General features: G+C 39.7%; 1 protein-coding gene and 1 non-coding gene across 4 annotated transcripts in view; both read right to left on the bottom strand.

Annotated features, from left to right (window-relative positions):
* rabgap1l (RAB GTPase activating protein 1-like) overlaps positions 1–27603 on the bottom strand; it is a 358860-nt gene that overhangs the window by 309216 nt on the left and 22041 nt on the right. For all 3 annotated transcript variants that reach the window (XM_059031914.1, XM_034016161.3, XM_059031912.1), the window contains exons 2-7: positions 14736–14921; positions 14059–14224; positions 13523–13733; positions 11893–12067; positions 10051–10208; positions 5539–5649 (exon numbers count right to left, since the gene is read on the bottom strand). In XM_059031914.1, coding sequence (XP_058887897.1) covers positions 5539–5649; positions 10051–10208; positions 11893–12067; positions 13523–13733; positions 14059–14224; positions 14736–14873 — 959 coding nt within the window. In that variant the 5' untranslated portion in view covers positions 14874–14921. The remainder of the gene's footprint in view (positions 1–5538; positions 5650–10050; positions 10209–11892; positions 12068–13522; positions 13734–14058; positions 14225–14735; positions 14922–27603) is intronic.
* LOC117415099 (U1 spliceosomal RNA) lies at positions 20281–20441 on the bottom strand. Its single transcript, XR_004546370.1, has one exon. It is a non-coding gene; the product is annotated as a U1 spliceosomal RNA (small nuclear RNA).

Genomic DNA, 27603 nt, shown 5'->3' with positions numbered 1-27603 from the left:
TATGACTGTGTTTATGATGTCATGGAGTTGATCAAAACCATTGAGCAATGTGTGGAGAATACATCAAATAAATACTGGTGTTCCGGTTGCAAATACCCACTGACTGTGAATAAAGCACATAGGTGTGAAAAGTGGCAGACGTGGAGGCAAGTCCATATTATGTTAGAGACATTAAAGTGGCACACAGTGTGCCCGGATTAGTGTATTTACTTGAGCAGACTGAGATGGACAAGTACGGGACTTTCCATAACTGTCCTACAGTGGATTCCACAAGATTTGGTTTGAGAGTAATAAATTCCAGGAATAAACAAGCATCTCAGAGACACACAAATTGTAGTTGTGACAAGTGCCAGCTAAGACAGGGCCCATTTAAAAAGAGAGTTTGTACAGTTTGCTCCCCTGGAAGATGTTGTGTTTATACTGAGGTTAGTTCAGGAGAGCCAGTGTTTAACTTCAATGGAAAGGAAATAATAAGATCAACCTGCCTCAAGTGTAAACAGCCAGTAGACTGGGAAGCCATGAGAAGCATGGTATGTCTGCAGTGTAGGGAGCTTACTGAGGGAGGTGCAGTACATTACAGGTGCAGACCAGAGAGAGATCACCATACCTGTGATGCAAAATACTGGATACCTGGGACCAGCTTTACTGTTTGAGGGAGAAGAGGAGAGGAGAAAAGAAAAAGATGGGGTCCCTCTTGACCTGAAGAGAAGAGCTTGCTTGCTGCTAAATAGTTTTTTCTCAAAGTACAGTAGCACACTGCATTTTCTACAATTAAAAATAAACTTAAGCTTTCCGGTCACTAGCATCAGTTTTTCTCAAAGATGAACCACAGCTGTCTTTTCTTTTATTACCTTTTCGACGAAGCAGCAACACTTCGAATTTTTATAGAACTAGGCAAGAGCTGGGGACTTTTTTTAACCAACCATTTTTATCAATCAAAAGGTCATGGTGTTGTTTGGTCCTGCTAGAAGCAGGTTTTTGAGGATATAGGCTGAAGTCTTTTTTATGAAGGTGTTAAGTCAAGATGTATAATTAAAATGCTAAACTTACTAATTAAACGTGATAAGCTTATGACTTATATATACTCAAACTAACTATAATTATATTTACTTAGCGTAGTATGTGCATTTTTGCTTGAATGTGCTAAATATTTTGTAGTATGAATTTAAACATTTAGGTAAGCTTGATAGCTAGCAGACACATTGTAACCCCATACCGCATAAGCAGGGAGGTTGTGGTGACTTCATGAAAGGTGGGTAGGCAGCTGAAAAATTGGACATAAAAACTTTAATCAAATGACACCAAGGCGTTCTTATTCCGACCTCCAATTCTCAACTGAGCTCGTGAGAACTTGAACCCAGCCTCTGCAGTTGAATCCTGATTTCTGTATATATTATTTATATAATATTTGTATATATATATATATATATATATATATATATATATATATATATATATATATATATATATATATATATATATATATATATATATATATCTCGAGAAAACCTGTGTAAATGTGGCTGGAGCCTTAATAAGGTAATTTATTAATAGGCAATTAAGGCTCAAGTCACAAATATAAAAAAAACCCACTCCGGGCTCATAAAAAGGGTTGTTAGAGCTGAAGGAGAGAGCCTAGGAGAAAGGTAAATAAAGAGACTGAGAGAGCGAATGCTACCACGACTCGAAAGGTACTCGGTTAGAAACCTTATTATTGTTTGTGTTTATTTTGCTTTGGCCAACGTGCCCTTTTATTTGGTTTTGTGTTTTGTTTAATATTATTATTTGTTACTATTGAATAAAAATATGGCTGCGGCCATTTCAGCCCCGTACATCTTTTGTTTTTGTCCTGCTTCCTGGTCCATGATGTCACCACACACGCCACTCAAGCTATCAAGTGCCACACCTACTGACTGACATCACCAATCCGCTCTGAATCAATTACACCTCAAAAGAGGGTAAGCATATATTCATTGACTGAAATATATAGGTCTTAAAAATGAGTAGAATTAATACATGCATTGTATAGAGTGGTTTAGTTAGATTAGTATGCCTGACTGAAAACAGTAACTGGTTTTAATTGTTTCTCTTTCGATACTTGTATAATATTTTTTTCAAACGAGATAAAACATTGTCAGAAACCTAAGTCTTGCATTACTGTTGCAGTAATATTCCTAATTAGGAACGGTTTTGGAAACAACATTGTTAAAAACGTTGTACTATTATTGTTGTTCTTGATTAAACATAGTCTCTCTGAAGGAGACTATTATCATAATACAAGTATCATTTCTGTTTTTGTTTCTCAAAGTTTAGTGGATTCAATCTGTTCATTTCACTCGGTCCCAGTGCATGAAAATGAACTAGGAGTACTGTTCCCTCCTGAGTTTCACCTTTGTAAGAATCGAACGTGACAATGGCAAGCAGTTGGAGAGCGTACTCAGCGGAGTGACACACTGCAAGTTAAGTACATAATAGATATCTAGATTTTAATAATTTGTTAAAAAAAAATTAGTCTTATATATCATTAAATATTTTATATATAGTCATGTCGTCAATAAAAATACATTTTTTAATATATGGCTATTTTCTGAAACCAGATTTCCTGTGTAGTTTTTATGAATGAGATGAGTGAGTGAGTGAATAACGCTACACAGGTTTCTGTTAAACAAGCTCTTTAATATATAGGCTATTTAGTCTAAGTAGTAACAGATAAACAGATAAATCTACTATGGTACCTATATATTAATGACAGAGAGAGAGAATATTGTATACTGTGTAGGGTGCTGTGCAATAAAAGTTAATACACCCCATCCTATACTATATTGTTTATAAACATAGTTAAATAAAAAACTATACAGCATAGATAATCTTAGACACTGGGTCAGTTTAAAGCAGGGGTGTCAAATTCAGTTCCTGGAGGGCCGCAGTGTTCTGGCTTTCATTCCACCCGAGCTCTCAATAACTTAATTGATCTAATTATTTTATTTAACTGACCAATTTAACACTTTTCTCCAGGCTTCAAAATTATTTATAAGTAGGGTACCTTGAATCAAGTGCATTTTTTAAATCATCAACTGTAAAATACCTTAAAACAACATTAAACGCCCAATTGAACAAATTAGATCAATTAAATTAGAGATATGGTTATACTCAGTAACAAAAGTTAGTCTTTTTTGTGTAGACAAATCATTAATCTTTCTACAAGCTCATTACGTTTCAGGTCTTTTTTTTTGTTTTTATTATTTTCTTTTTTATTTCACTTTGTGCCCACAGGGCCAGCACAGGTAATTAAATGAATAGTAATATTAAAAAGGTGTATCAATTAAATTCTTGTTATAACCCCTACATAGAAAGCGATCTCACATGTCTTTAGCTTTGGTTCTATTAATTTGAATTTAATTTAACCTGCAGCAACTTACTATATTTTCATGTGTTGCTGGCTCTGAGGATCAGCCTGGCCTCCCCAGCGCATAAATATACATAATTTAAGATGGACTGTATTTATTTATTTATCTTGAATGTATAATTATTTACAATATATAGAGGATATTAAATGATTGTTCGTGTTTTTATTCGCCGCAGGAGGATGTCCCAGTAAATCACGAGCCCCAACAAGACATCCTCCTACCCATATACCACAAATGATCATTCAATACTGTGTTTATGCCACATGTATATTTTTTAAATAAATAGCAATACAATTTGTATTTTTTTATATATATATTAATCAATTAATTCTGGGATTATTTTACCTAGCATATCTTTACTTGAATTTTCAACAGACTGCTCAAATCAGATTCATTTCGACACACTGTTTATGGCCTCTTCGCAACTGTCTTTTTAGATAGCTCCAGCCTAAGTGAACATCTCTCTTGGACGAAATCTGCTGGAATTTAAATAATACGCATGCAAATCTGAAATTATTTCCGAAATTTTAAAGTTGTTATCAAAAATGTACCTGTGGCAGTATTGTTTGAACTACCGAAGCCCAGCTCCATCCTGAATTTCAGCAGAACACCACTGGATTGTAATGGAAGAAGAGACACTAGTCCCTGTAAGCATGTTATTACACTTAAGTGGAATAACAAAAATGTATCCCATGCTAGATATACCCACGCTTGTGGTATAAATAAAAATATATAGTGTTTTAAAAATGATATGCATGATTCCACCTCCACAGACTGTGACTACCTGTCATGTAGAGATCTCCAAAGAAATATGGTCCAAAATTGCTGTGTAAATAAACACTATGGAAAACCAAAATTTGCACTGTACAGAAAATTATGTCTCCATTCTTTGCATTGAACACACTTATTTTCTGTGTTACGGCTAAATGCTGACTTTGAACTTGTTTACATTAAAAATGTTACGTTTTCTATTAGGGTGTTTTACAATGCTGATATGTGTGTGCCTTGTTAACACTAGCGTTCTTGTTCTACATCAACACATTAAAGTACATCCCCACCCAACTGTGATTTACATGTTGAAAATAATAAGCTGTAAAAAGATTACAATTCACAAATTAAAACATGTGCATTGTTGTACCATCTTTGTTGTATAGCAAAGTCAAATAACTCTTGGCTTGGTTTCTTGGATTCAGCTTGAACCAATGTTAAGATAAAATTCTGTTACTGCAACTCATCTGAAGGCAAAAGGTTGTATCACAATGACATTTGTCACTACTACACCTTGATATATGTGAACACATGTTAAAGATTAACAATATAGCCATTGCACTGATTGTTCTGTCAATTCTGTTACTTTTGTCAACTATGTTCTGAAAATGCAAACATATTACTCCACAATATCTTATTTTATTGTTTTATAATAACATAACTTGCTTTGTTGATTGACAAAAGGGAAGAGAATGATCGATCCCTAAATATTTTGTGGAACTTATGCTGATATCTGAATTCTATAAAAATGTGAGTACTTCAAAAGAGCAGTTTGTAGATTCTGCAATATTATTTAAACAAAAAAAAGGTGTGTTCTTTGACAACAGTTATTTTAATGTTTCAAGAACTGCATTTAGGGACATGGCATCTGTCTAAAAATGTTTGATTTTCAATTTAAATACCGTGAACACAGTCAAATTGTTACTTATATGCCCTTAACAGTTCACACAAAATATTTTATTCACAGGTGTTATGTTGTTAAGCTTATCAAAAGTGTTTCTGGTATAATTTTAACTGTTGTTTTTCAAATAAAGAAAGGTTTATTGAAAAAATACATGTTGCTTTTACAAGGTGCAAAACTCCCTCTAATGGTAGAATGACCCATATATGGATCTGTACAAGTTAACAGTTTATTGCACCTGGGTCTATTGTAAGTGGTGCAGCAGGCTAATTAATAAGGCTTTCATGCCTCAGTTTCACATGTATCAGTACATTGACTTTAGCGGTCTCACTTTACCACACATCACAAAAACAACACACCAATAGACTGCTTAAGGAGACCCAGTGCCATTTTATAATTACCAATAAATGTTAATAACTTTAATAAGAGATGAGATCATGACAATAATCAAAGCCGTCTTACCTCTCAATCCCCAGCTCATTGTTAGTTAACTGCTGGACAGTAATCATCACTTTTTTTTCAACCCCCTGTCTGAGTTTAAAGTAGAATTTGTCTCTGTCCTTCGGGACGGGGCTGTAAAAATAAGAAAATAAACTTGTTTCTCGGATATCAACTGGACACACGGTCTAATTAAGAGTGCTGATCTAAATTAGGAACTTGGTATGGGTTGTCTAAACTGTATATTAACTGTATATCATCTTGTTGTTTAGATTCACTTTCTGTTTCATGCGTGATTTCGATTGAGCGGATTTCCACTCTGATATTAGGGTGGGTGAAGCCAGGCGTCTGTCGATTCTGCCTATGGAGAACTCTGCTCAGAGCATTCTGTGCTGCTTATGAACTGTAGTTTTCAACTCGTATAATTGAACACTAACCTGTGAAGCAAAATCTTTATGCATAAATGCTAAACATAAACAATAATCACAGTACTCAGTATGTTTTTTGTTGTATTTATTAGGCAAGGCTGCATTTAATAACAGTGATAGCAACTGGTTGAATTTGTGTTTGATAGAATACACCCATATTATCCTGTGTATCGTTTCTCGAGTCGAAAACGTAGACATTTCTTGCTTGCAAAAGAGAAACGAAGGAGAGTCTACAGAAAGTGCCAAGCCACGGAAAGTTATACGCAGTCCCTTTGGATAATTATTATGTTGGGCTTAATAAAACGTTTATCAATGTTAGTTATTATAGTTTTATCTTGAGGTTAATGTTTTTTTGATGCTGTAAACATTTTTTATGGCTGTAACAGGGCGAGCAGCCCTGTACATTGTTTTGGTTATTTTTAGAACAGAGTCCCCTCCGCCCCTGTGCAGATTATTGTTTTTTGTTTATTATGATTTATTGTATTTCTGTCGGCGAGCGCCGTATGTTATATTGTTTGTATTTTGACGGCGTAGCCGATTTTGTTTTGTTTAGCGTGGATGGGTAGCCCCATCCACAACATAATTAAAACTCGTGCAGAAGGTGGCCATCTCCTGAATTAATTAGGTGATTTAATTTGTTGCTAATCGGGAGATAGTCACCTATCAGGTGTTGTAGGAGCGGAGAGAGCGAGAGCGATCGTGTGAAAACGAAACTAAATTATAACATACAGGAACAGTGACAGCGACTGCCCAGCCTGACCTGTATGGTTTATTTATTATTTATTGTTGATTTTGTGTTCCAGATTTGTGTTTGTTTACTCTTTTATTTTGCTCGGTGAGCACAGTGTTTTGTGTTTGAATATTTTATTTATTTTTGTTTGTTAATAAAAACTGCGGCGCAAGCCTTTCTGAACTGCAGTACTCCCCGGTGTCAGTATTTTTGTTCCTGCTTCTGCCTGACGTCAGACCACACAGCCATCCCTGTCACACGTGGTGTCAGAAGTGGAATTGCAGCGCCTCCAGGACGCAGGCAGAAGAGGGTACTGCAGCTTTTTCATTTTTTTTTTTTCGTTTCTAATTGTGTGAAAGGAGAGTGAAGAGGAGGATGGGAGGAAGAAAGATGAGAGGAGAGAGGAGGAAGAGCTGCAGAAGGCAGCAAAAGCAGCTGCAACAGCGGCCACCAGGGGTTGTTGTGGTGGAGGAGTGGTGCCCTGGTTGTGGGGAGTTTGGGCACACCGTGGCCATCTGCCCCACCCAATACCAGGGAGAGGAGTGGGCTGCCCAAGCGAGCCAGGACCAGATACCCCGGGGGAGACCCCAGAAGCGGGAGCTACCAGCCGCGGCCACCAAGCGGGAGAGCAGCTGGGATGCCATCCTCCGGGCGGTCATGCATGACTGCTGGTGCCCCATCTGCGGTGAGCGGGGGCACTCTCCACTCAACTGCCCTCTCCTGTCAGAGGGGTGCCTGCTATGCCCATTCCCACCAGCAGAGGGAGAGTGCCTGCTGGTCCCATCACCACCTGAGAGAGGAGACCTGGAGAGTGAGACTGAGCGTCCACAGCCCAAGAGGGAGGAGACTGAGCGTCCACAGCCCAAGAGGGAGGAGTCGGTGTGTCCACAGCCCAAAAGGGAGGAGCCGGTGCGTCCACAGCCCAAGAGGGGGGAGGCCGAACGTCCACAGCCCAAGAGGGAGGAGCCAGTGCATCCACAGCCCAAAAAGGGGGAAAGCCAAACATCCACAGCCCAGGTACCTGCCAGCAGAGGGAGAGTTCCTGCTGGTTACACATCCACCTACGTGGGAGGACTGTGAGTCGCTCCCACCTCCACCAGCAGAGGGAGTATACCTGCTGGTTCCACCTCCACCGCCCTGGGAGGACTGTGAGTCACTCCCACCTCCGCCAGCAGAGGGAGAGTTCCTGCTGGTTACACCTCCACCTCCGTGGGAGGACTGTGTGTCGCTCCCGCCTCCACTAGCAGAGGGAGAGTTCCTGCTGGTGCCACCTCCACCTCCATGGGAGGACGATTTGTCGCTCCCACCACCACCAGCAGAGGGAGCATGCCTGCTGGTTCCGCTTCCACCACCGCCAGCAGAGGGAACATGCCTGCTGGTCTCCCTGTTGCAGCCAGAAGGGGAGGAGCCGCCTTCGCTGCCAGAAGGGGAGGAGCCGCCTTCGCCTTCGCTGCCAGAAGGGGAGGAGCCGCCTTCGCAGCCTGAAGGGGAGGAGCCGCCTTCGCCTTCGCTGCCAGAAGGGGAGGAGCCACCTTCGCAGCCTGAAGGGGAGGAGCCCCTGCCGCCTGCGCAGCCTGAAGGGGAGGAGCCCCTGCCGCCTTGGCCGCCTGAAGGGGAGGAGCCCCTGCCGCCTTGGCCGCCAGAAGAGGAGGAGCCCCTGCCGCCTTGGCCGCCAGAAGAGGAGGAGCCCCTGCCGCCTTTACCATCAAGAGGAGAGGAGCAGGAGCTACCTCTACCTCCACCACCACTACCATTGGGAGAAGTGGAGCTCCTGCTGCCGCCTTCATGGCCAGGGGCTCCCCCCCCCCGCCGTCGGCATCGCCTGGGGTCGCCTGTGTCTCCCTTGAGTCTCCTAGGGTTGCTGCCGGTCCTGTGTCGCCTCCCGAGGGTCCGCTGCCACTGCCGTCGCCTCACGAGGGTCCGCTGCCGTCGCCTCCCGAGGGTCCGCTGCCGCTGCCGTCGCCTCCCGAGGGTCCGCTGCCGTCGCCTCCCGAGGGTCCGCTGCCGCTGCCTTTGCCTTCCGAGGGTCTGCTGCCGTCGCCTGGGGTCGCCAGGGATCCTGCTTCACCTGGGGTCACTACACTATGGCCGGAGCCCCACGGAGGGGAACGGACGGCCATGAAGAAAGGGGGAGAGGTCCGGAGACCAGCTCCCCCAGCCGCACTTTTGCGGCCGGAGATCATGTGGTCGGAGCCCCACGGAGGGGAACTGCCGGCCATGAAGAGGAGGGGGAAGGTCAGGAGACCAGATCCCCCAGCCGCAATTTCGCGGCAGGATAGTGTGGAGGGAGCCCCGGAAGAGGGAGCTGCCGGCCACGAAGAATTGGGGGGTGCCAGAAATTCCACCTTGGCCACCCCCCAGAAACAACTTGCTTCCCCCTCTTCCGGGACTTTGAGACTGAGGGGGGAGGTGGCCGTTGGGGCCATGTGTGCGTTGCACAAGGGGGGGGATATGTAACAGGGCGAGCAGCCCTGTACATTGTTTTGGTTATTTTAAGAACAGAGTCCCCTCCGCCCCTGTGCAGATTATTGTTTTTTGTTTATTATGATTTACTGTATTTATGTCGGCGAGCGCCGTATGTTATATTGTTTGTATTTTGACGGCGTAGCCGATTTTGTTTTGTTTAGCGTGGATGGGTAGCCCCATCCACAACATAATTAAAACTCGTGCAGAAGGTGGCCATCTCCCGAATTAATTAGGTGATTTAATTTGTTGCTAAAATCGGGAGATGGTCACCTGTTATAAAAAGCCTGCAGCTCTCTAGCTCGGGGTGGGTGTTGTAGGAGTGGAGAGAGCGAGAGCGATCGTGTGAAAACGAAACTAAATTACAACATACAGGAACAGTGACAGCGACTGCCCAGCCTGACCTGTATGGTTTATTTATTATTTATTGTTGATTTTGTGTTCCAGATTTGTGTTTGTTTACTCTTTTATTTTGCTCGGTGAGCACAGTGTTTTGTGTTTGAATATTTTATTTATTTTTGTTTGTTAATAAAAACTGCGGCGCAAGCCTTTCTGAACTGCAGTACTCCCCGGTGTCAGTATTTTTGTTCCTGCTTCTGCCTGACGTCAGACCACACAGCCATCCCTGTCACAATGGCACACATAATTATGCTGAGATGGGAAGTAAATGGTAATGTGATAAATACAGTGCAGACTGTTTTGGATTATTTCTAATAACTTGGCTGAATAGAAAGCGAATACATGTGTTTCTGAAGAGATTCCCAAACACTGTCTTTTGATTCTGTCTGTTTGGTATTCTGCCATAAACCAGTGTTGTGACATAAATAATATATTAAAAAAGAAACAGGAAAAAAATGTGTTAAATCAGATTATTCTAAAAGAAAAGGCTGAAAACTACTGGTCTAGATATTATACCTAAAGTTTCCTTTTCCATCATCCTCTTTCACCTCCAGTGAGACAGTAAATGTGAAGACGTCACTCTCCAGGGTGGGGAGGGAGGTATCTTTGACGTCTGGGGTAGGTTTAGATGAGCGTCGGAAAGCTGTGGAAAAGCTGTACAGAATACGACTGACCTGGAAAATGAAAACAAATATTTTTGGGATTTCAGTAAACAGAATTAATACATGATGCAGTTAAAACTCTCAGTAAGCATGAATTCAGACAAGTATATGTAAGCAGTAACACACAACAGGTTGTGCAGCAGTTATAACATTATTGCACACCCAGGAAGTGCACAGCTACTGTCGTGTGTTAATGCACTGAGAAAATTACTTTATGTTAATTTTATATTCATTTTTATTGAATGTATCCTTCCACCAGTGCAAAATAGTCCTGATACTTTGGCTGCAGAGAACACAAATTGGCTGAAAGAATGTATTACTGCTGAATTCACTGTTCACTTACTTTTGCAGAAATGCACAATTATTAACTTATTTATTAATTTTTATACTGCAGCTTGAATGGTTTTGTTTTTCTGTGAAGTAAAACTACAAAAACATAACAATAAAACTGCGTAGCTACATGTTTTATACAAATTGGTATATAAATATTTACAATCATGACACTCTACACCTTAACATTTTAAATGCTAAGCCTTGGTTTCTTCTCTAAACCTGACTCTAAAAGCAGACAGGCTTGCTTGCTTACTGGGTGTCACTCATATAGTCAACACAAACAAAACTGTTAACTGCAGTTTAATACACACTGATGTCTGCAATTACTGTACTGTTGTTTACTGTATTACTTTTTTGCACTGACAGTAAAATCTGAATAACTCTTATTTGTTTTGTTTTTCATACGCAATCTCTTCATTGTGAAGCTCCAGCACAACCACGCTCCACCCCGGCTACGTAAACTGTAGATTGGCTGCATCCGGTACTAAGGACCCGGGAACTCAAAAGCACTCTTGCCATAGCCGACCAGATCGAGATTTCGAGATTTATAAAAAAACTGATTAACATTTTATATTTACATGATCAGATTTACTTTCTGACTGCTAGTCTAATTAATAATTATGAAAAAAGCTGAATATCTAAGTGGCCTGTAGTTTTAACTACCTGTAATGGTGTCGAAAAGCACTTTTTTAAAAGCTGTTGACCCCAGCGCACTTTGAGCTTGATGGAGTTAATTTAGGTATTAAGAATGTGATCAGGCAAAAAAGCTCCGGCCCGTGTGGTATTGCAGAAATTCCTGGACAGTCATGTGATCACTAACAACCAATCACATTGCCCATGACATTTCATAAGAACAAGTATATTACTGTTAATCAGAATGCCCAAAACTTTACCGTGGTAAATATGCACAGTATTTTTGCAGTTCTACCATGCTTTTCCCATGGTTATCCTACGCAGTTTACCATTGTTTGCAGTGTTTTTAATATGCCTTACCATACCACTCTGGGCTTTACCATGATTAATTATGCTTTACTGTAAAACACTTTGCCTTGCTTTATTATGATACATTTTTATTAGGGTAATCTAGGTGTGTTTGATATATAATATTCAATATAGTGAGTTTAGATTATTTTACAGCACTAGGGAACCACCTGTCCATGTTGATCCTGGGATTACCCCTAAACATAAGTGAGTGATGCAATCAAAGTGGATTCCATGGTGTTGTAAAATGCTTTAAAAATCCAGCAATGGTTTAGACCTGAGCGATATAGGTTGCACTGCAGACAATGATGAAACACTTTTATGCATGTAAAATGCATTAATTGTTTAAATTATATTCCATTTCTTAATGTCTACCACTTACTGCTTCCTTGATTTCACAGGAGAAGACGTGTATTTGGAAATCCTCACTGCTGCGATAGCTCTCAGTAAATGCAAAGCAATCGCTTTCTGGGGTGCCGTCAAGTCCTCGTACACAGAACAACACTTTATAGATGGGGAAAGAGGCAATCTCTGTGTTTGATGCTTGATCTTTTATTCTGCAGAAAGAAAATGTTTAAAACTGTAACCTAATACAGGCTTATTTGCCTATTTTTGTGTGTAGATATCATATACAGAACTTCTGATGAGAGCAATTACATTAAACAAGTAATTACATTAAACAAGCCAGTTGATCTGGTACTGTATATGGTTCATGCAGAACATAGGAATGTAAGTAGTTATGACCCACCTAAGCTCGTCCAGTTTCTAGTAGTTGTTTGATCTCATGACTCTGTTAAGTTGGGTCTTAAACGAACCAAGTGATTCAGCATCAACATCATGACTAAGTAACCCATTCCATGCCCTCACCACTCTGTGTAAAGAAGTGACTCCTGCCCTCTGTCCTAAGCCTATTTCCACTTCCAACTGTGTGATGTGACTATCTCCACTTAGTTTCCAACTATGTCCTCTGGCCCCATATTTCTTGTTTGTTCTAGCTAAATAGATTCCATTCTTTTACCCTATCTTCATAGCTATGCATTATACAACCTTATCATAAACTCCTTTGCTTTGTACTCTACACATCTGGCTACATACCCAAGCATTCTGTTTACTTGTTTGATTGCTTCCCTGTACTGTGTGGTTTCTGACAGCGATGAGGCAGAGGTCTTTCTCTTCGTGTGTATGTTCTAGTTCTATGGCCCCCATTTAGTAGTTGGATCCTACATTTATGTGACCGACATCTAACACTTTACTATGTTGACAATAAATTTGCCACATTTCTTTTTTTTTTTTTTTTTTTTAGTAGTCACCAATTAGTTTTTTTTGTTATTTTCTCCCCAATTTAGTAGTGTCCAATTATTTTTGTTTAGCTCAGCTCGTCTTCGGGAGGGGCGAAGACGAACACACATTGTCCTCCGATGTGCGTGCCGTTAGCCGCCCACATTTTTATACACTGCAGACTCACCATGAAGCCATCCAGAGCTACAGCATTGGAGGACAACGCAGCCCTGGACAGCTTACGGGCAAGCCCACAGGTGCCCGGCCAGACCACAGGGGTTGCTGGTGCACAGTGAGCCGAGGATACCCTGGTCGACCGAACCCTCCCTCTCCCTGGGCGGTGCTCGGCCAATTATGCGCCGCCCCCTGGGAGCTCCCGTCCTCGGTTGGCAAAGGAATAGCCTGGACTTGAACCGGCGACGTCCAGACAACAGGGCGCATCCTGCACTCTACGCGAGTGCTTTTACTGGATGCGCCACTCGGGAGCCCCAAATTTGCCACATTTCTGCACAGTTCTGTATATAGTATAAATATTTTTTGATTTCGTGGACGGCTGTAGGCGAGTTATTACCCCTCGATCCAAGTAATTTTAAGTCACAAAATGTTTATGACATATTATCAGTTGAAGATGCGGTGGTAGTAGTGGATTTACAAAAATAAATAAGCCCCCATCAAGGGGATGTTTAATTAAGAGGTGTGCCTGATAAGCTGGGAATGCAATGAGCTACACTTACCGGACAGATCCCTCTGGGACGTTGGGCACATACAGAGTTACAGGAAAGGAGATGGCAGTCTGAGCCCTCAAAGTAGCCATGGCTTTTAGAGCCTCCAACTCACTGCGCGGTGCTCGAACCATCATGCACCCCAGATAGCAGAGCTTATTGAACAACACACTGTCCTCTTCAGAAGCAGCAGTTGAACCAGAATTGATGGCAGGGATGACTTCTGCAAGAAACAAAAAGCAACATTTTATATTTCAACAAAAATGAGACAGAACCAAGGAATTCCCTTAATAGTTAATCGTACATTATTTAAAAATAGGTACAAGATTTTACAAGTGCAGCTGTACCCATATATGTTGTCCAGTGTATTTAATTTAACTCCCAAAATGTGTTTCTGCAATAGTGACTGAAAACATTAACAAGGTTTTGGCTGACTTAATGTGTGTGGGGGAGTGCAGTCCTTCCTCCAGAGCTGAAAACATGAAAGTTAAAAACTAAAGTAATAACATATGCTTCTCTATAAGTTTGAATTATGAATCGGTATTAACCTGTAGGAGAGGACGCTAACACGAGATTGAAAGGCGGGTTCTGTTGTTCTGTGGCAGACAGGCTGGGAGACTCTGTTTGTGCTTCATCGTTTTCCTTTTTCTCGCCTTGGTCTTCTAGTATCTCTTCCATAGCTTTCTCCAGTTGCTCATTCCCATTGGAAGCTATCTGCTCAAAAGTATAAAATAAATAGTGAACAACCTAAAATGTCTGTATATAACTATATCACTTCAGACCTTTAACTAGCTTGCTCATTGAACTTAAATTAATTGTAGCAAACTAATTCCATAAATCTTACCTGTTTTGCATTCACTACATTGGTCTCAAATGTGCAATTCGAAAGAAATGCATGTTACAACAAACATGTGTTTCTATTTTAAAACACTGTATATGGTACTACTTTAGGTTAAAGACAAGTATTAGTTTCTATGTCTTTTTCTCAGAATATCTGTTAGATTTGCACTTCCTGGGTCATTTTACCTCAGCAGTATGTTCTGGGTCAAAACATGTTCCTGTCTGAAACACAGTCAAAAGGGGAAGCAGCTAGTTCTGTGAAAACTGCAAAGTGTTTGAATAGGGGCGATCCTAAGGGTGGTGGGAAGTGAAATGGCTTGGTAGCATTTCATCTGGGAACATACACTTTATCTACAGCTGACCCGACATTTGAAGATGTCTTTACCTTCAGCTGTGGTTTCCTCTCCCCGCTGGAGGGAGAATCCTCGCTCTGTTGAGACACCAGCACAAACTCCTCGCTGTTCACGGTGGACACAGAGTCTGACAAGCTGCTCATTTTGCTCAAAGAGGAGCTGTCCTCCATCTCTGTGGGCTACCAGTCCCAATGTGATTCAACCCACTGCAGAACAACCTAGGGGAAAGAAATAACATATTCATCAAAACAGGCCAAATACATCCTGGAATCAAACAAAGTTTATGTATTCTTCCAGCTTCTAAGCATTTTTACTCTACAAGTGTGCCCTGTGGGGTACTGCAGGAGTGTGCCCTGTGGGGTACTGCAGGAGTGTGCCCTGACTAGAAGTAGCTAAGTTGGTGCAACAGGGAAATAAAATACAATACAAAGAAGTAAAAACAGGAGAAAATAGTAAGTTGTGTGAGGTTTTTTAAGACATTGAAAGAATTCTTCGAGTCGAAACATTTGTCATTGAATTTAAAGATCTTTTACTATTTCTAAACACTCCCACCTAAACCTACATGTCTATTTTAGAGAAAAAAAATGGGAAACTAAATCTGGATGCAGGCCTGTAAATCAGGTCAGCAGAATCAATTACAGAAAGAATAAATTGCATATCCAAGTGCTTTCTAGTTTGTCAAGTCAAAAAAAAAATGTCCTACTTTTTTATTTTGTTTTATTATCCCCCGCCAGGCATATGCATTGTAAAGGAGTGCGTACTTCTCCACATATGCCACACTTTAAAGTTTTGCATGTATCTAGAGAACAGCTTGTCCTATTGAGATGGAAATACAGTAGGTTCCATGGAACATACAGTAGGTTCCATGGAAAACACCCCCGCATTGCGCCAGGTGGTTCCGGTCAGTTATCACAGACAATCTTTTTTTTTAAACCATGCCTCAACTACATTTGTAAAAATTCCCCTGAAAATCCTTCCAGTGGCACACTTCTAAATAACTTAAAAAACACCCTGGCTGTGCACCAGATGGTGTCATATCAAAGTGTTATTAATGCAGAACTGGTTTGCTTTAGAAGCTTTGAAGACATTGAAAACTAATTCAAAAGTTTGTCATTAAAATAAGTTTATTTTCTTGAGATTGCAAGTACAAACCAGTTATCTTTGTATTACCCTGTCACTATAGTGATTATCAATATATTTCATACTTTTTTTACATACTAAAATGCTTCCAAACCAAAACAAACCTGTCTGATCTCGAATCATCCAGGACATAAAGGCAGCCATTTTCAAAGAAGTGGGTCATTGTCTGGGAGATGTCAAGTAACAAAGAGGACTCCAACTCAGAGGATGATGACTAGGAGTTTTATTGTTCTTACAGGCATGTTAAATTTACCAATATACAATATGGTTTACCAATATGCCTAAAAGATGAGTTTGTAGCAGTTAATTGCAACACAATTGAGTATTCCTTTGTTTAAATGTCTGTTATATGCGTAACTGAGGTTGTATCTTTGTAAATGCATCTTTATTTCATGTTTTATTTTTTCTTAAAATTGAATGTGGGAAATTTGGGCTGCGTCTTAAATTCGAATGAATAAGCTAGTATTTAAATAGAATTTTAGCTTGTATGCGAATTAGTTAAATCAGACATGCAACACATTTTTACCCAACATTGTGATTTGTCAAAATTTAGCACTTGCACAATTATTCCCAACTATCTGCAATTAAAAAAATTAGCATTTTTTTTTTGGCCTCAAACACCTATTTTAAATTTGACTTACAGGCACAACTGTTTTCTCAAGACAGAATTGAGTGTACAAATTCCTGCAAATTCCCTTGAAAAACTTGCTTCTCTTTTCAATATCTGGCCCATAATCTTAGAATACATGCAAAAGACTAGGTGGAGCATTTTGTAAAAGTTGGGTCTAAAAACTGGGTTCTGCAAGAACAGTGGTAGTGACTATTAAGACAAGATTCACCTGCTTATTATAGTTATTAGTTGTTAGGTGGATTATCAGACTACAGAAACACTGTACACATGTTCAAACTAGTCAGATCAATGTTTTAATATCTGTTGAGGGTTTAATAACTGGGTGCTCTGGTGATGTAATAATTGGCTAATCTATTATGTACCAATTTGGGGTTTAAGATAAGGCATACTCCCCACGCTTTGTTCAGCTACCATTGACAGCTAATAATTGTAGGGGAAAAAATAATGACTTGAACAAAATGGTTAGTCAGCCCAGCTAATTCTGCCCATTTACTGCACTAATACTGCACAATTAAAACAAAGCAGACATTTTCATTAAGTTTACCATCATTAAGTAGGGGGTGTTTGTATCCATATTTAAATTACACTCCCGTTGTGGTCTAGCCTAATGGCAGGAATAGCAGAGGCAGAGATTGCTGTTTAGGCACTGTCTGAGCACAGAACAAACAAAATAAACACAATACACAAAACAAAGCAGCACCCAAGATAAATCTACTGCGGTGCAGACAGAAAGCACAACCTGCTGCTGTCAATCCTTTCTCAAACTGAACCCAGGAACTAGCTTTCTGCCTTTTTTATACCATGTTGCCAGGCCTAATTGATAAACACTACGACACCTACTACTACAACTACGACTAATAATAATATGCAAATACTACTAAAAAAAAAAAAAAAACTCTGTGAACCCTTGTGGCAATGTGCCCCGCCCCTGTGTGCAATTGTGTGTTATGTGTTGTATGTTGCGTGTGTAAATGTTGGTGTATAGTCATTGATACACGGGATATAAACGGGTCTGTGTTTCACGTGTGTTTAAATTGTATATTTGTATTTAGGCACGGGATTGCACATCACGCACGTGCATTTAAAATGTAATATGTGAGCACGGGGTTGCACGTAATGAATTCACGTGCTGGGATTCAAGTGAATAATTAATTAATAATTGAATCCCAGCACAACAGTATATATAGACACGTAGCACTCAGTCTGGGTTAGGTGTTCGGTGAGTGGAGAACGGGATTGGAGACGGAGGTAAAGAGAATAGTAATAATAATAATAATAATAATAATAATAATAGTTAGAGTATCTGCTCACCGTGTTTGTTTGTCTGTGTAGTCCGTTTTGTTTGTCTTTTTATTTTGGCGTGTAGTGCCGTGTCCTGTTTTGTTTTGTGTTAAAACCTTTGCACCAGCCATTGCACTCAGCTCATCACAACCACTGTCTGTGTCTGTGTATTCCTGTCTGGTCTGACGCCACCCACTCTGGCCGTCTTTGTGACAACCCTTTACCATTAAAACAATTTACACCACACACACACACACACACACACAACAGTTACATGTGGAGGGCCTCTGCCTTGCCACACACCCTAAAAACAAGCATCATTTCTAACTGTGTCGTCTGTCGACCGCTTTTTTTCACACTGCAGAGTCACCATGCAGACACCTCAGAGCTACAGCGCCGGAGGACAACGCAGCTCTCGGGCAGCTTACAGGCAAGCCCGGCCAGACTACAGGGATCGCTGGTACGTGGTGAGCCGAGGACACCGACCTAAGCCCTCCCCCCCCCACCCCCATCCCCCCAGGGCTGCCAATTGTGCGCCGCCCCCTGGGAGCTCCCGTCTGTGGTCGGCAATAGAACAGCCTGGACTCGAACCGGCGACCTCCAGGCTATAGGGCGCATCCTGCACTCTACTCGGAGTGCCTTTATCAGATGCGCCACTCGGGAGCCTCGTCTGAGTTTCTTAAGTCACATTTCCATCTGTACCATGAAAACTGTAAACTCAATCTCATCTAGTTACATCTCGGTTTAAATCCAATATGCAACCAGACATTAAATAAAAGTCAAAGATCACTTGTATGTATCATTTTTGAAGGCCATTATTAATGAATGCACCATCTATCAATACCTGCCACTCACATCCATTGGACCCTCATTAGCTAATTTCCACCATCAGCGAGAATTGGAGGAATTGAGTTCTGCCAGCCAACAAACCTAACTGGGGTTGAGAGTGTCCCAATTGAAATGGATTTGATCTCAATCTGCTGCTGATGGAAATAAACAACCCTGGTTTCAAAATCAGTCCCAGTGGCAGATGGAAATGTGGCATTGTAGTGTTAACTGGGCATGTGTTATAAATCCAATGCTTGTTGAATGTTTTCAGAAGGCTTTTTTGAGCACAGCCATGTACAGTAGCAGGAAGGGAGTTCCCTCGTCTCTGGAACTCGCTTCCAAGGTCTATCAGGGACTCGGAGTCTGTGTCTATGTTTAAATCGCGCCTCAAGACCCATTTTTATACACTGGCTTACTGCACTATATAGTTTTTATCGTATTGTTTCATGTAGTTTTATGTATTTTATGTCTTTTTAATGTAATGCGCCTTGGGATTTCAGGTGCTATACAAAATAAATATATTAATATTATAATTATTATTAAGTTTTATTTATTTTTTCATGTGTTTTTTCTTCCAGTATACTGCAGTAGCATGCCCACGACGACAGCTTTGCTTTTAGTCTTATTCCACTTTGGTAACTAAGACTAAAGATTGTTACTCAAGTAATCTGGACCAGACCAAATCAAAACCCGAAAGCTGCGAAAGAGTGATAATATCGCTAGTTTCCATATCGCATTTTCTTTATCACAAAACCAAAACTAACCATTTCCAATCCGCGAAATGGACGGAGACAAGTTTCGCAGGAGTAAGAGGGACCGCCGAAAGCAACATGAAAACCGCTGTTGACCAATCCCCAGCCGGTATTTGTGACATTTTGAAGAGGCGGAAAAAGGCGATAACATGCGAAAAGGCAGGCGAAGACAGCCAGGGCAGAAAAAAAATAAAAGTCTGTGTTTTACTACTGTTTCATTTGAATATCAGTGAATGAATGCTACTACACTAGTAGTAATAATAAAAATATGTTTATTAATAATAATAATAATAATAATAATAATAATAATAATAATAATAATAATAATAATAATAATAATAATCTGCTTTTATTTTTATTGTGTAAAATATTGAAAAATACAGACGCGAGTTTGAAAGAAAACACACACAAACGGCAATTACCTCGCTTCCACGACGTCTGCAGCATTGTGCTGCATTGTTTGTCACTGTTATGAAAGCGTGCCACATTGTTTTCATGATTCATGTAAAAATCCATACCGTGCCCTGGCTTGTGTCAGCACCATGCAATGCCAGCATCCTCATACCTGACTGGAACGGTGCTGCCCAGAGCCCTGCTGTGCACAAGGCTGTATAGTAACTGCACAAGAACAAAGATTTAAAAAAAAAAAAATAGTTAACAAAGAAACTCTATGCGAGTATTTTAAAATTAAAATGCTGATAAAAAAAACAAAAATACAACTTGGGATGAATAGAACATCCAAAAACCAAAGTAACACTGTCACCAGGATCAGTACCAGTACATGTTATATACAATAAGAAGTCGAATGAAATGCTATCCAGTACCGTGAAAAAAAAAAAAAAAAGTTGATTGCTGATTTTTTTATTTTTAAAAAAAATGGGCAGTCAGATAGTTGTATTTTATTATTAGTAGTAGTAGTAGTTCTTCTATCTTTGACCCGAATATCAGGGGAGAGCGCGAACGCAGTCCCCCACTAGCAGAAATTATGCAGTAGAGATCCCCGCATTTGGGGAATTCGCAGGGGTCAGCACAGCCGGAGTGCAATGGCCAAGCCTCGCCCTGGGTGAACCACCTTCATGATCATGGTCTCCCCTGCCAGGTAGCATTTCTTCAGTCGAAAACCCAAAGCAAATTTAAAAACTTCATCTTGATGCTTCTGAGATGACCTTTATAGGTATTACGTAATTTTGTTATCTACACGGATGGGGCAGCAGTGTGGAGTAGTGGTTAGGGCTCTGGACTCTTGACCAGAGGGTTGTGAGTTCAATCCCCAGTGGGGGACACTGCTGTTGTACCCTTGAGCAAGGTACTTCACCTAGATTGCTCCAGTAAAAACCCAACTGTATAAATGGGTAATTGTATGTAAAATAATGTGATATCTGTATAATGTGAAATAATGTTAATGTGATATCTTGTAACAATTGTAAGTCGCCCTGGATAAGGGCGTCTGCTAAGAAATAAATAATAATAATAATAATAATAATAATAATTTATATGTTTCGAGGGGACCGCTTGGCATGCTGACACGGTATAGCCAAAATGTGCTCCTTTGTACTGGAACGGTGGGCTTGTTCTTACATGTTGAGAATTTGGGCTTCATGTTTCTGTGTAGGCCAACATGTTAAAGTACATTACGAGAGTAACCATGTTTAAAACTAAAAGTTAATATCTTTAAAGTGGTTAAAGTATTCATATGTTCTTTATTAGTGTTCTAGTTTGTTAGCCTTGAGTTTGATCGAAGTTCAATGTAATGGAGCACTGTGCCTTTAAGAAATGAATAATTTGAACAGATGACATGTGAATATGTCCACGGTCTTGTGCGTGTTTCCAGCGTGTTCAATGCAACTTGAAAATAAGGAATCGACTTGCATTCAGCTGAAACTTATTTCTAAGCAGTATTATGACTATTAAGATTATTATTATTATCTGTAGTAGTATAGTATCACCCACTTACCTGACTGATTCTGAGATAACCGTGGCTTTATACTTTGTCTGGGTGTTCAGATGTCTAGGGCTGTTTTCTTTTCAGGTTTCTAAAATGGTTTGTTGATGAAAGGTGCTGGTGCTAGTACTAGCAGGCATATGCAAACACCGACTGCGTACCCTAACTTAAACCTTTTGTTACAAAAATTCATCCAAGAAGTGAAAAGCTGGAAGTTTTTAAGTTTTAAAAAAGTTGTTGAATCTGTCGTTCCTGTACTCTGTGTGGACCTAATAAAACATTTAATCATGCTAAACTGACTAAAAATGCCAAATGCAAAAGTATTGAAATTAAATCAAATGTTTGTTGAGCTTCCGAACTATTGTGAAACTGCAATAAGCAATAAACTAGGCAAAGCTGCAAAACAAATGAAAGGGATGCTGTGGACAGATGTCTGGAAGCTGCTTTGAATTATATGCTTCTGTGAGCAGGGCAGACTATTTTTATTAAATTAGCTTAATTTACTGTGCATGGATTGAAATTAGTTTAGTTTGTCTGATTACTTTGTTGCTGCATTCTATCAAGTGTAAGGGCCTTATAGGGATATGTATTATAATAGCAGGTTATAATTAGGGCTGTCAATTAATCGCAGTTAACTTCTTAGCATACCGTAACTCATTTCCTGCATCACTATTTTAATATACTCGAGTGTACTGAACGCAATGAGTGCAGCGGTGTTTGCATAAAAAGTTAGCCTAGTCATAACTGCATTATGGACCAAAGGACTTCAGTATCACAAATGTAGGCCAAATGTGTCACAGATGTCATACTGAACAGGGCACTGTGACAGAGAGCGAATGAATCCTAGTCAACAATCTCCCTCCCAACCTGTGAGGGCACTGTATAACAGGAACAGTGTGCCTTGTACTGGATGGTTCGGCAGTTCATTCCAGGGTCAGTCGGAAGCCGGCCAACCAGTAAGGGGGCGGAGTCACAATACCAGAAGTCATCGCCCTAGTACGCTAAGCGATGTGTCAGTCATGGATTGGAGGAGACGTGATTGAACTAGCTATCGGAGGGGGCGTGACTAAGGGCATTTTAGGGGATGTGACGATGCAATCTGTTCCTTTTGTTATGGTTTTATGAAAGGACCAGGAAGGAGTAAAAACAAAACTATGAGTTTTTGTATTTGTTTTGTTAACCACTGTTTATTTGTATTAAGTAGACGGCTAACAACCGGGAGCTGTCGCTGTTCCAGCCAGCATTAAACCTGGAATCCAAATACTGCACGAGTCACCAATAATTGTGTATCACCACCAGCACTGGAGCACCACGAGAAAGGACACAGAGCCATGCTTGTATTGTATTATTATTATTATTTCAGGACTGAAACCCTGTTTTGCTTAGCTGTGCAATTACACATTGCTGTGTAGTTGCCAGCATTATTATTTGACGGTGCCAAACCGTGACAATAATTAAAAGAACTGTTTGGACCGTGAACACTGTGTTATTGTCGTTGTTTGAGCACTACTAACCACTTTGCCACAGGCACTTACATACATGTTTTTTGGCACTGTGATAAAATTAAAAGTGTTTGGCAATCCATTCATTTAATTATACAAGGTATCTTAAATGTTACATTTGATATGTCACCAATCTTGTATCTTTTTGGTGTGAGTCCAGGTTCTGTGTGGGATCCTGGCCGAGAAACTTTTTGACATTCTAATCTTTTTGGCAAAAAAAATCAATTCTTTTACTGTGGAACTCGGATACATTTCCGTCTACCAAGATGTGGATTACATATGACATACATGATAAAACTGACAAGTTTTGGAGCATTTGGTCTCCGCTGTGGAATTATGTTGAGAGTGGGGGGGCATGTTTTAGTGATCAAGAAGGAATCAGAACATGCCTTGGCATGTGCCATGGCTTCATGTGGTTACTCATGTTTTCGTTTCTTTTCTCTGTCGGAATGTTCCTAGTCATTGTGTATTGCTTTGAAAGTGTGGTGCTTCTTTTCGATTTTGGTTAGCTATGGCCCAATTGTTTTATTTTGTATTGTTAAATGTTTATATACAGTATATATTTTTGTTTTTTATTTATGTATTTTATTTCTCTACTTATTTACCCTTTGGTTTTTGTACTTCTAGAACCCAACATCCAGCACTAAAGGTTTGTGAAAATATTCTTCCCACATTGGTGACTGGTAGACTCAGAACCCCAGTGCCAATGTGTGTTATTTGAAAACATGTGTACCTAAATGGCACTTAAACAATTCAATAAAAGTGCAGCCGAGTCGAGACGCACCGTCACAATAACCCTGGTCATCTGTTGTAAACTAGCTTGGCGTGAAGAACCACTTAGCATTTCTGTGAGAGCCCCGATAAGAAACCAGGCCACCAAAAACTGATAGAGAAAACTTCTCTAGGGCTGCAACGAAGGGTACATTTTGACCTTCAAAGGTTCAGAACACATTACCGAAGGAAGGTTCGAACCTTCAATGGTACTAATTTGCATAATTTACTGGTGACGTCATCATAGCTAATTGTTTATATTTGATTGAAAATCCTACTATTTTTACAGGTAATCCATATAAATGGAATAAAACATATTCTACCATGGATACTATAGCCTGCTCCATAAACGGCAGTGGCGCCACACAGAGTTGCTACATATAACGATTTGGTAGGGAATTTTAATACAACAACTTTTGTTTACGTAACATGCATTATACAAATCAAAAGATCCAATTTTTGCATGTGATTGACATTTAATGTGTGATTGTGTGATTTATAGTATTCACCCATTGTCAGACAGTTTCTGATAACAGAGAAAAAAACAACAATAAAAAAAAAAAAAGAGTGCATGAATGCCACCTGACAAACCTTCAAAGGTTTAAAACTGCTTTGAATTCCTGGCTAGCGAATGAACCTTCGAACACAGCCCTACTTATATCTGCCATGCACTGTACTGTAGCTTACATCTCCTTTAAAGTGCAACACCTTTACTTTTCAATTTACCTACAGCAATCATTAGGAATCATTTACAAAACTTTTCAAAAACTGAAAACTCTTAGGGGTGCAGTGAGACAGACATTGCAGTGTTATAGGGAACATTCTAGTTTAACCCCTCTTGCAAGGTCTAAGCACCCAAGGAAGACTTCTGAAAGGCTTTATAATGTACTCTCTACCATTGATTATTCTCTCTTTTTCTACACAGTGGTGCCCAATAGTATTGGCAACCTCAAATTTCACAATATTATTCATATTATTTATACTAAAATGTTGATACGTAGCACTGAATATATCCTAAGTGGTAATAATATTTAACTGCTAGTAGTTAACAAAATTATTCCATAAATCTTACCTATTCTACACTATTTGTTATATGGTTCTGAAGCATGCAGTAATGTATTTTTGTTTGTAAATGATACTACTTGATTAAAGAAATCACTGTTTGTGAACCATGCTTTCAGTTAGTGTTGCACTTCACCTGGAGAATGAACTTGTTCCCACACCTCAGTGGCTTCTTTCCCATAATTAATCAAACAGCTGCTTCCCCTATTGACTGGCATGCTTTCAGCCAAAATACACTGCTGAGGTAAAATGACCCAGGAAGTGCAACAAATGCCCTGAAAATAAGGCTCAGAAACTGAGAAACTCAAGTAGTACCAGATATCATGTTTTTTTCTTTCTTTAAACTGAACATTTATGGAATTATTCTGTTTACTACATTACATTAATGTGAACTGCATTGAAAAGATAGGAGAATAAAAATAAAATAAAAAAGCATTCAGGTGGATCTACATTCCTCCCAACAACTGCAGAAATATAGATTTACACTTTAGGGTTTAGGGTTTTGTATGTTATTTGGCCACCCTCACTCGTGTGAATAACTATGGTACTCTTAAACCCATTACAACAAGAGATATGTACAGAAACGGCTCTTTCCAATGAAGACAGTGTGTACAGTGTTAGTATGTTCAAATGTACTCCAGTTCAGAGCATACTGTACAGAATATATTATGAATAATGCAGTTTTGTAAATGCTACTGTAAGTTCATTTTTATGTGGTATGACAGACTGCTCCTGTTTTTTTTGTCTCATTGAATATTACAAAATCTGGTGTTTTTTTTTCCTGTAAAACATTTTTGTAAATAACTCTGACATAAGAACATTGGCATTGCAAAACTTATAGTTGTGCAGCTGTTATACAAGCAAAAGCAAATTATGAGCTAACCTATGCTCATCTGCAATAAAAGACAGAGTTGACATTGATGACACTCAAAGTGTTACAGACCCCCCTGCAGAGTTTACAAGTAACACATTACTTTTTTTAACAGTTTCCCAACAGTTCTGATATTTTTTTATTCGCCAGGAGAAAGAGATTTGTTTCTTCTAACCATCACAGCGTATCCTGTTCATGTTCCCTGCTGAAACAATGCTGGTGCTCTGGTTGAAATTAGTGGCGTATTGAACAGAAAGCCAGCATTGTTGCAGAAGGTAGCAGGATTTGGATATACTAAGATGATGGAAGACAATTGTCACGATTACTGTAAATGTTGAGAAATGTACTGTCCAGCTGATTTATGACCCATGATGTGTGATTGATTACAAATGTAAAAAGAGTCAGTAATGTGTTTACAAATATTACATTGCTATATGGATAACATGGAACACAGCAAAGGTAACGTAATGTATTTTTGGTAAACACTGTAGAACATAAGAACATGTATGGGCGAGAGGAAGCCATTTGACCCATATGAGCTCATCCAGTTCCAAGTAGCTGATTGATATCAAAACTGTCAAGTTTGGTCTTAAAGGACCCAAGTGATTTTGCCTCAACAACATGACTAGATAACCCATTCCATACCCTCACCCCTTTCTGTGTGTAGACGTGTCTCCTTCCCTCTGTCCAAAGTCTATCTCCACTTCATTTCCAACTGTGTTCTCTCTAAAAGAAGTCTGCTAGAGATGGAAGCAGACTGGCTGATTGTGCTAAATCGTTTTCTTATGTGCCATGATCCTTTCCTTCCAACACTAATGTATTATATGGTGGACCCAATTTTCCTTCTGTTTGCAACAGTGAAAAGTTTGCCTACATTTTTTGACAAGGTGAAAATAATGCAAGCGTTATAAAACCAGCATCTAACAACTTCTTATAACATTTACAAATTACAGTAGGCCATTTGGCCCATCAGTGCTTGTCTAGTTCAAGTAGTTGATTTATCCCAGAATGTAGTCTGCTCTTACAGGATCCCAAACACTTACTGTAGCAGCAACAATATGGGGTGACCTATTCCATACACTTACCACCATAAAGTAATGTGATGAACAAAAATATGATGGTCCTATCTTAAATTTTACCAGAGGCCCCACTGTTCTTTGGCATTGCACCCAAGGATCAAGGATGCAGTCTGACACCCTGGCCTTTGCTATATTGTTAGAAAGATGTCCTGTTGGAAGCAGCTTTTGCAATATTTCAAGATTAAAGTGTTACAGAACCCACTGCAGTGATTACAAGTAACACATTACTTTCCTTTGCGGACCTCCCTGTTTCTGTATGACTATATAACATTTCTCAGTTCTTGACAGCTTATTCAATTTTGTTCTGTTAAAAAAACAATTAAAAAAAAACATGCTTCCAACAATAGAAAATTGATTATTAAAGCTCACTCCATTGCCTAATAAGAGGCACCTGGGATAACAATTTTATATCAAAAGTGAGACAAAACTAAATTAAAACATTACACAGTAAAAATGTGAACCTAATTTCAGAGTCCGAGAAGGAGTGTCCTGGTGTTGGGTCTACAATGTTTGGACCGACAGCTGTGGGTTACAAAAAAAGGTTAAGAATAATGTAAAAATACAAAAGGAATTGGAAGTTATTTACTGTATTAAGATAGGAACTACTGTAGATAACATTGCAAATTAGGGCAAGTTGGTTTCGGTATGATCATCTCAACTAATGTATTCTTACATTGTTTAGACTCACCGTTATATTCTAAAACTTTTTTTTTTTTTTTAGCACTGCTTTGGCCTCAATAGAGGTCTCAAAATTGTGTCTAAGTACATCAGGTACATCAGAGTCTAGCCATTAACCTGTCCCCCTGCAACACTGTGGAGGGCATCTAAGAAATACAACATTTGATCTAAAATACCAAAAATGATACTTTCTGAGCAGATGATAAGATCAATAGTGCATGACCACTGATTTGTAATTTAGGTAGTGATACCAGAAGTCCAACTTGTTTTTAATTGTGAAGAACCCTCTTTCATTAGAGCAGTGCTCACCTTCAATTAATGGGGGAATGCAACCAGTAAATCCAGGGTTGGATGTAAATATAG

This window comes from Acipenser ruthenus, chromosome 10 (genome assembly GCF_902713425.1).
Source record: "Acipenser ruthenus chromosome 10, fAciRut3.2 maternal haplotype, whole genome shotgun sequence".
Lineage (NCBI taxonomy): Eukaryota > Metazoa > Chordata > Actinopteri > Acipenseriformes > Acipenseridae > Acipenser > Acipenser ruthenus.
Note: the sequence above shows the minus strand (reverse complement) of the source record. Positions and strands in the feature narration are given on the sequence as shown.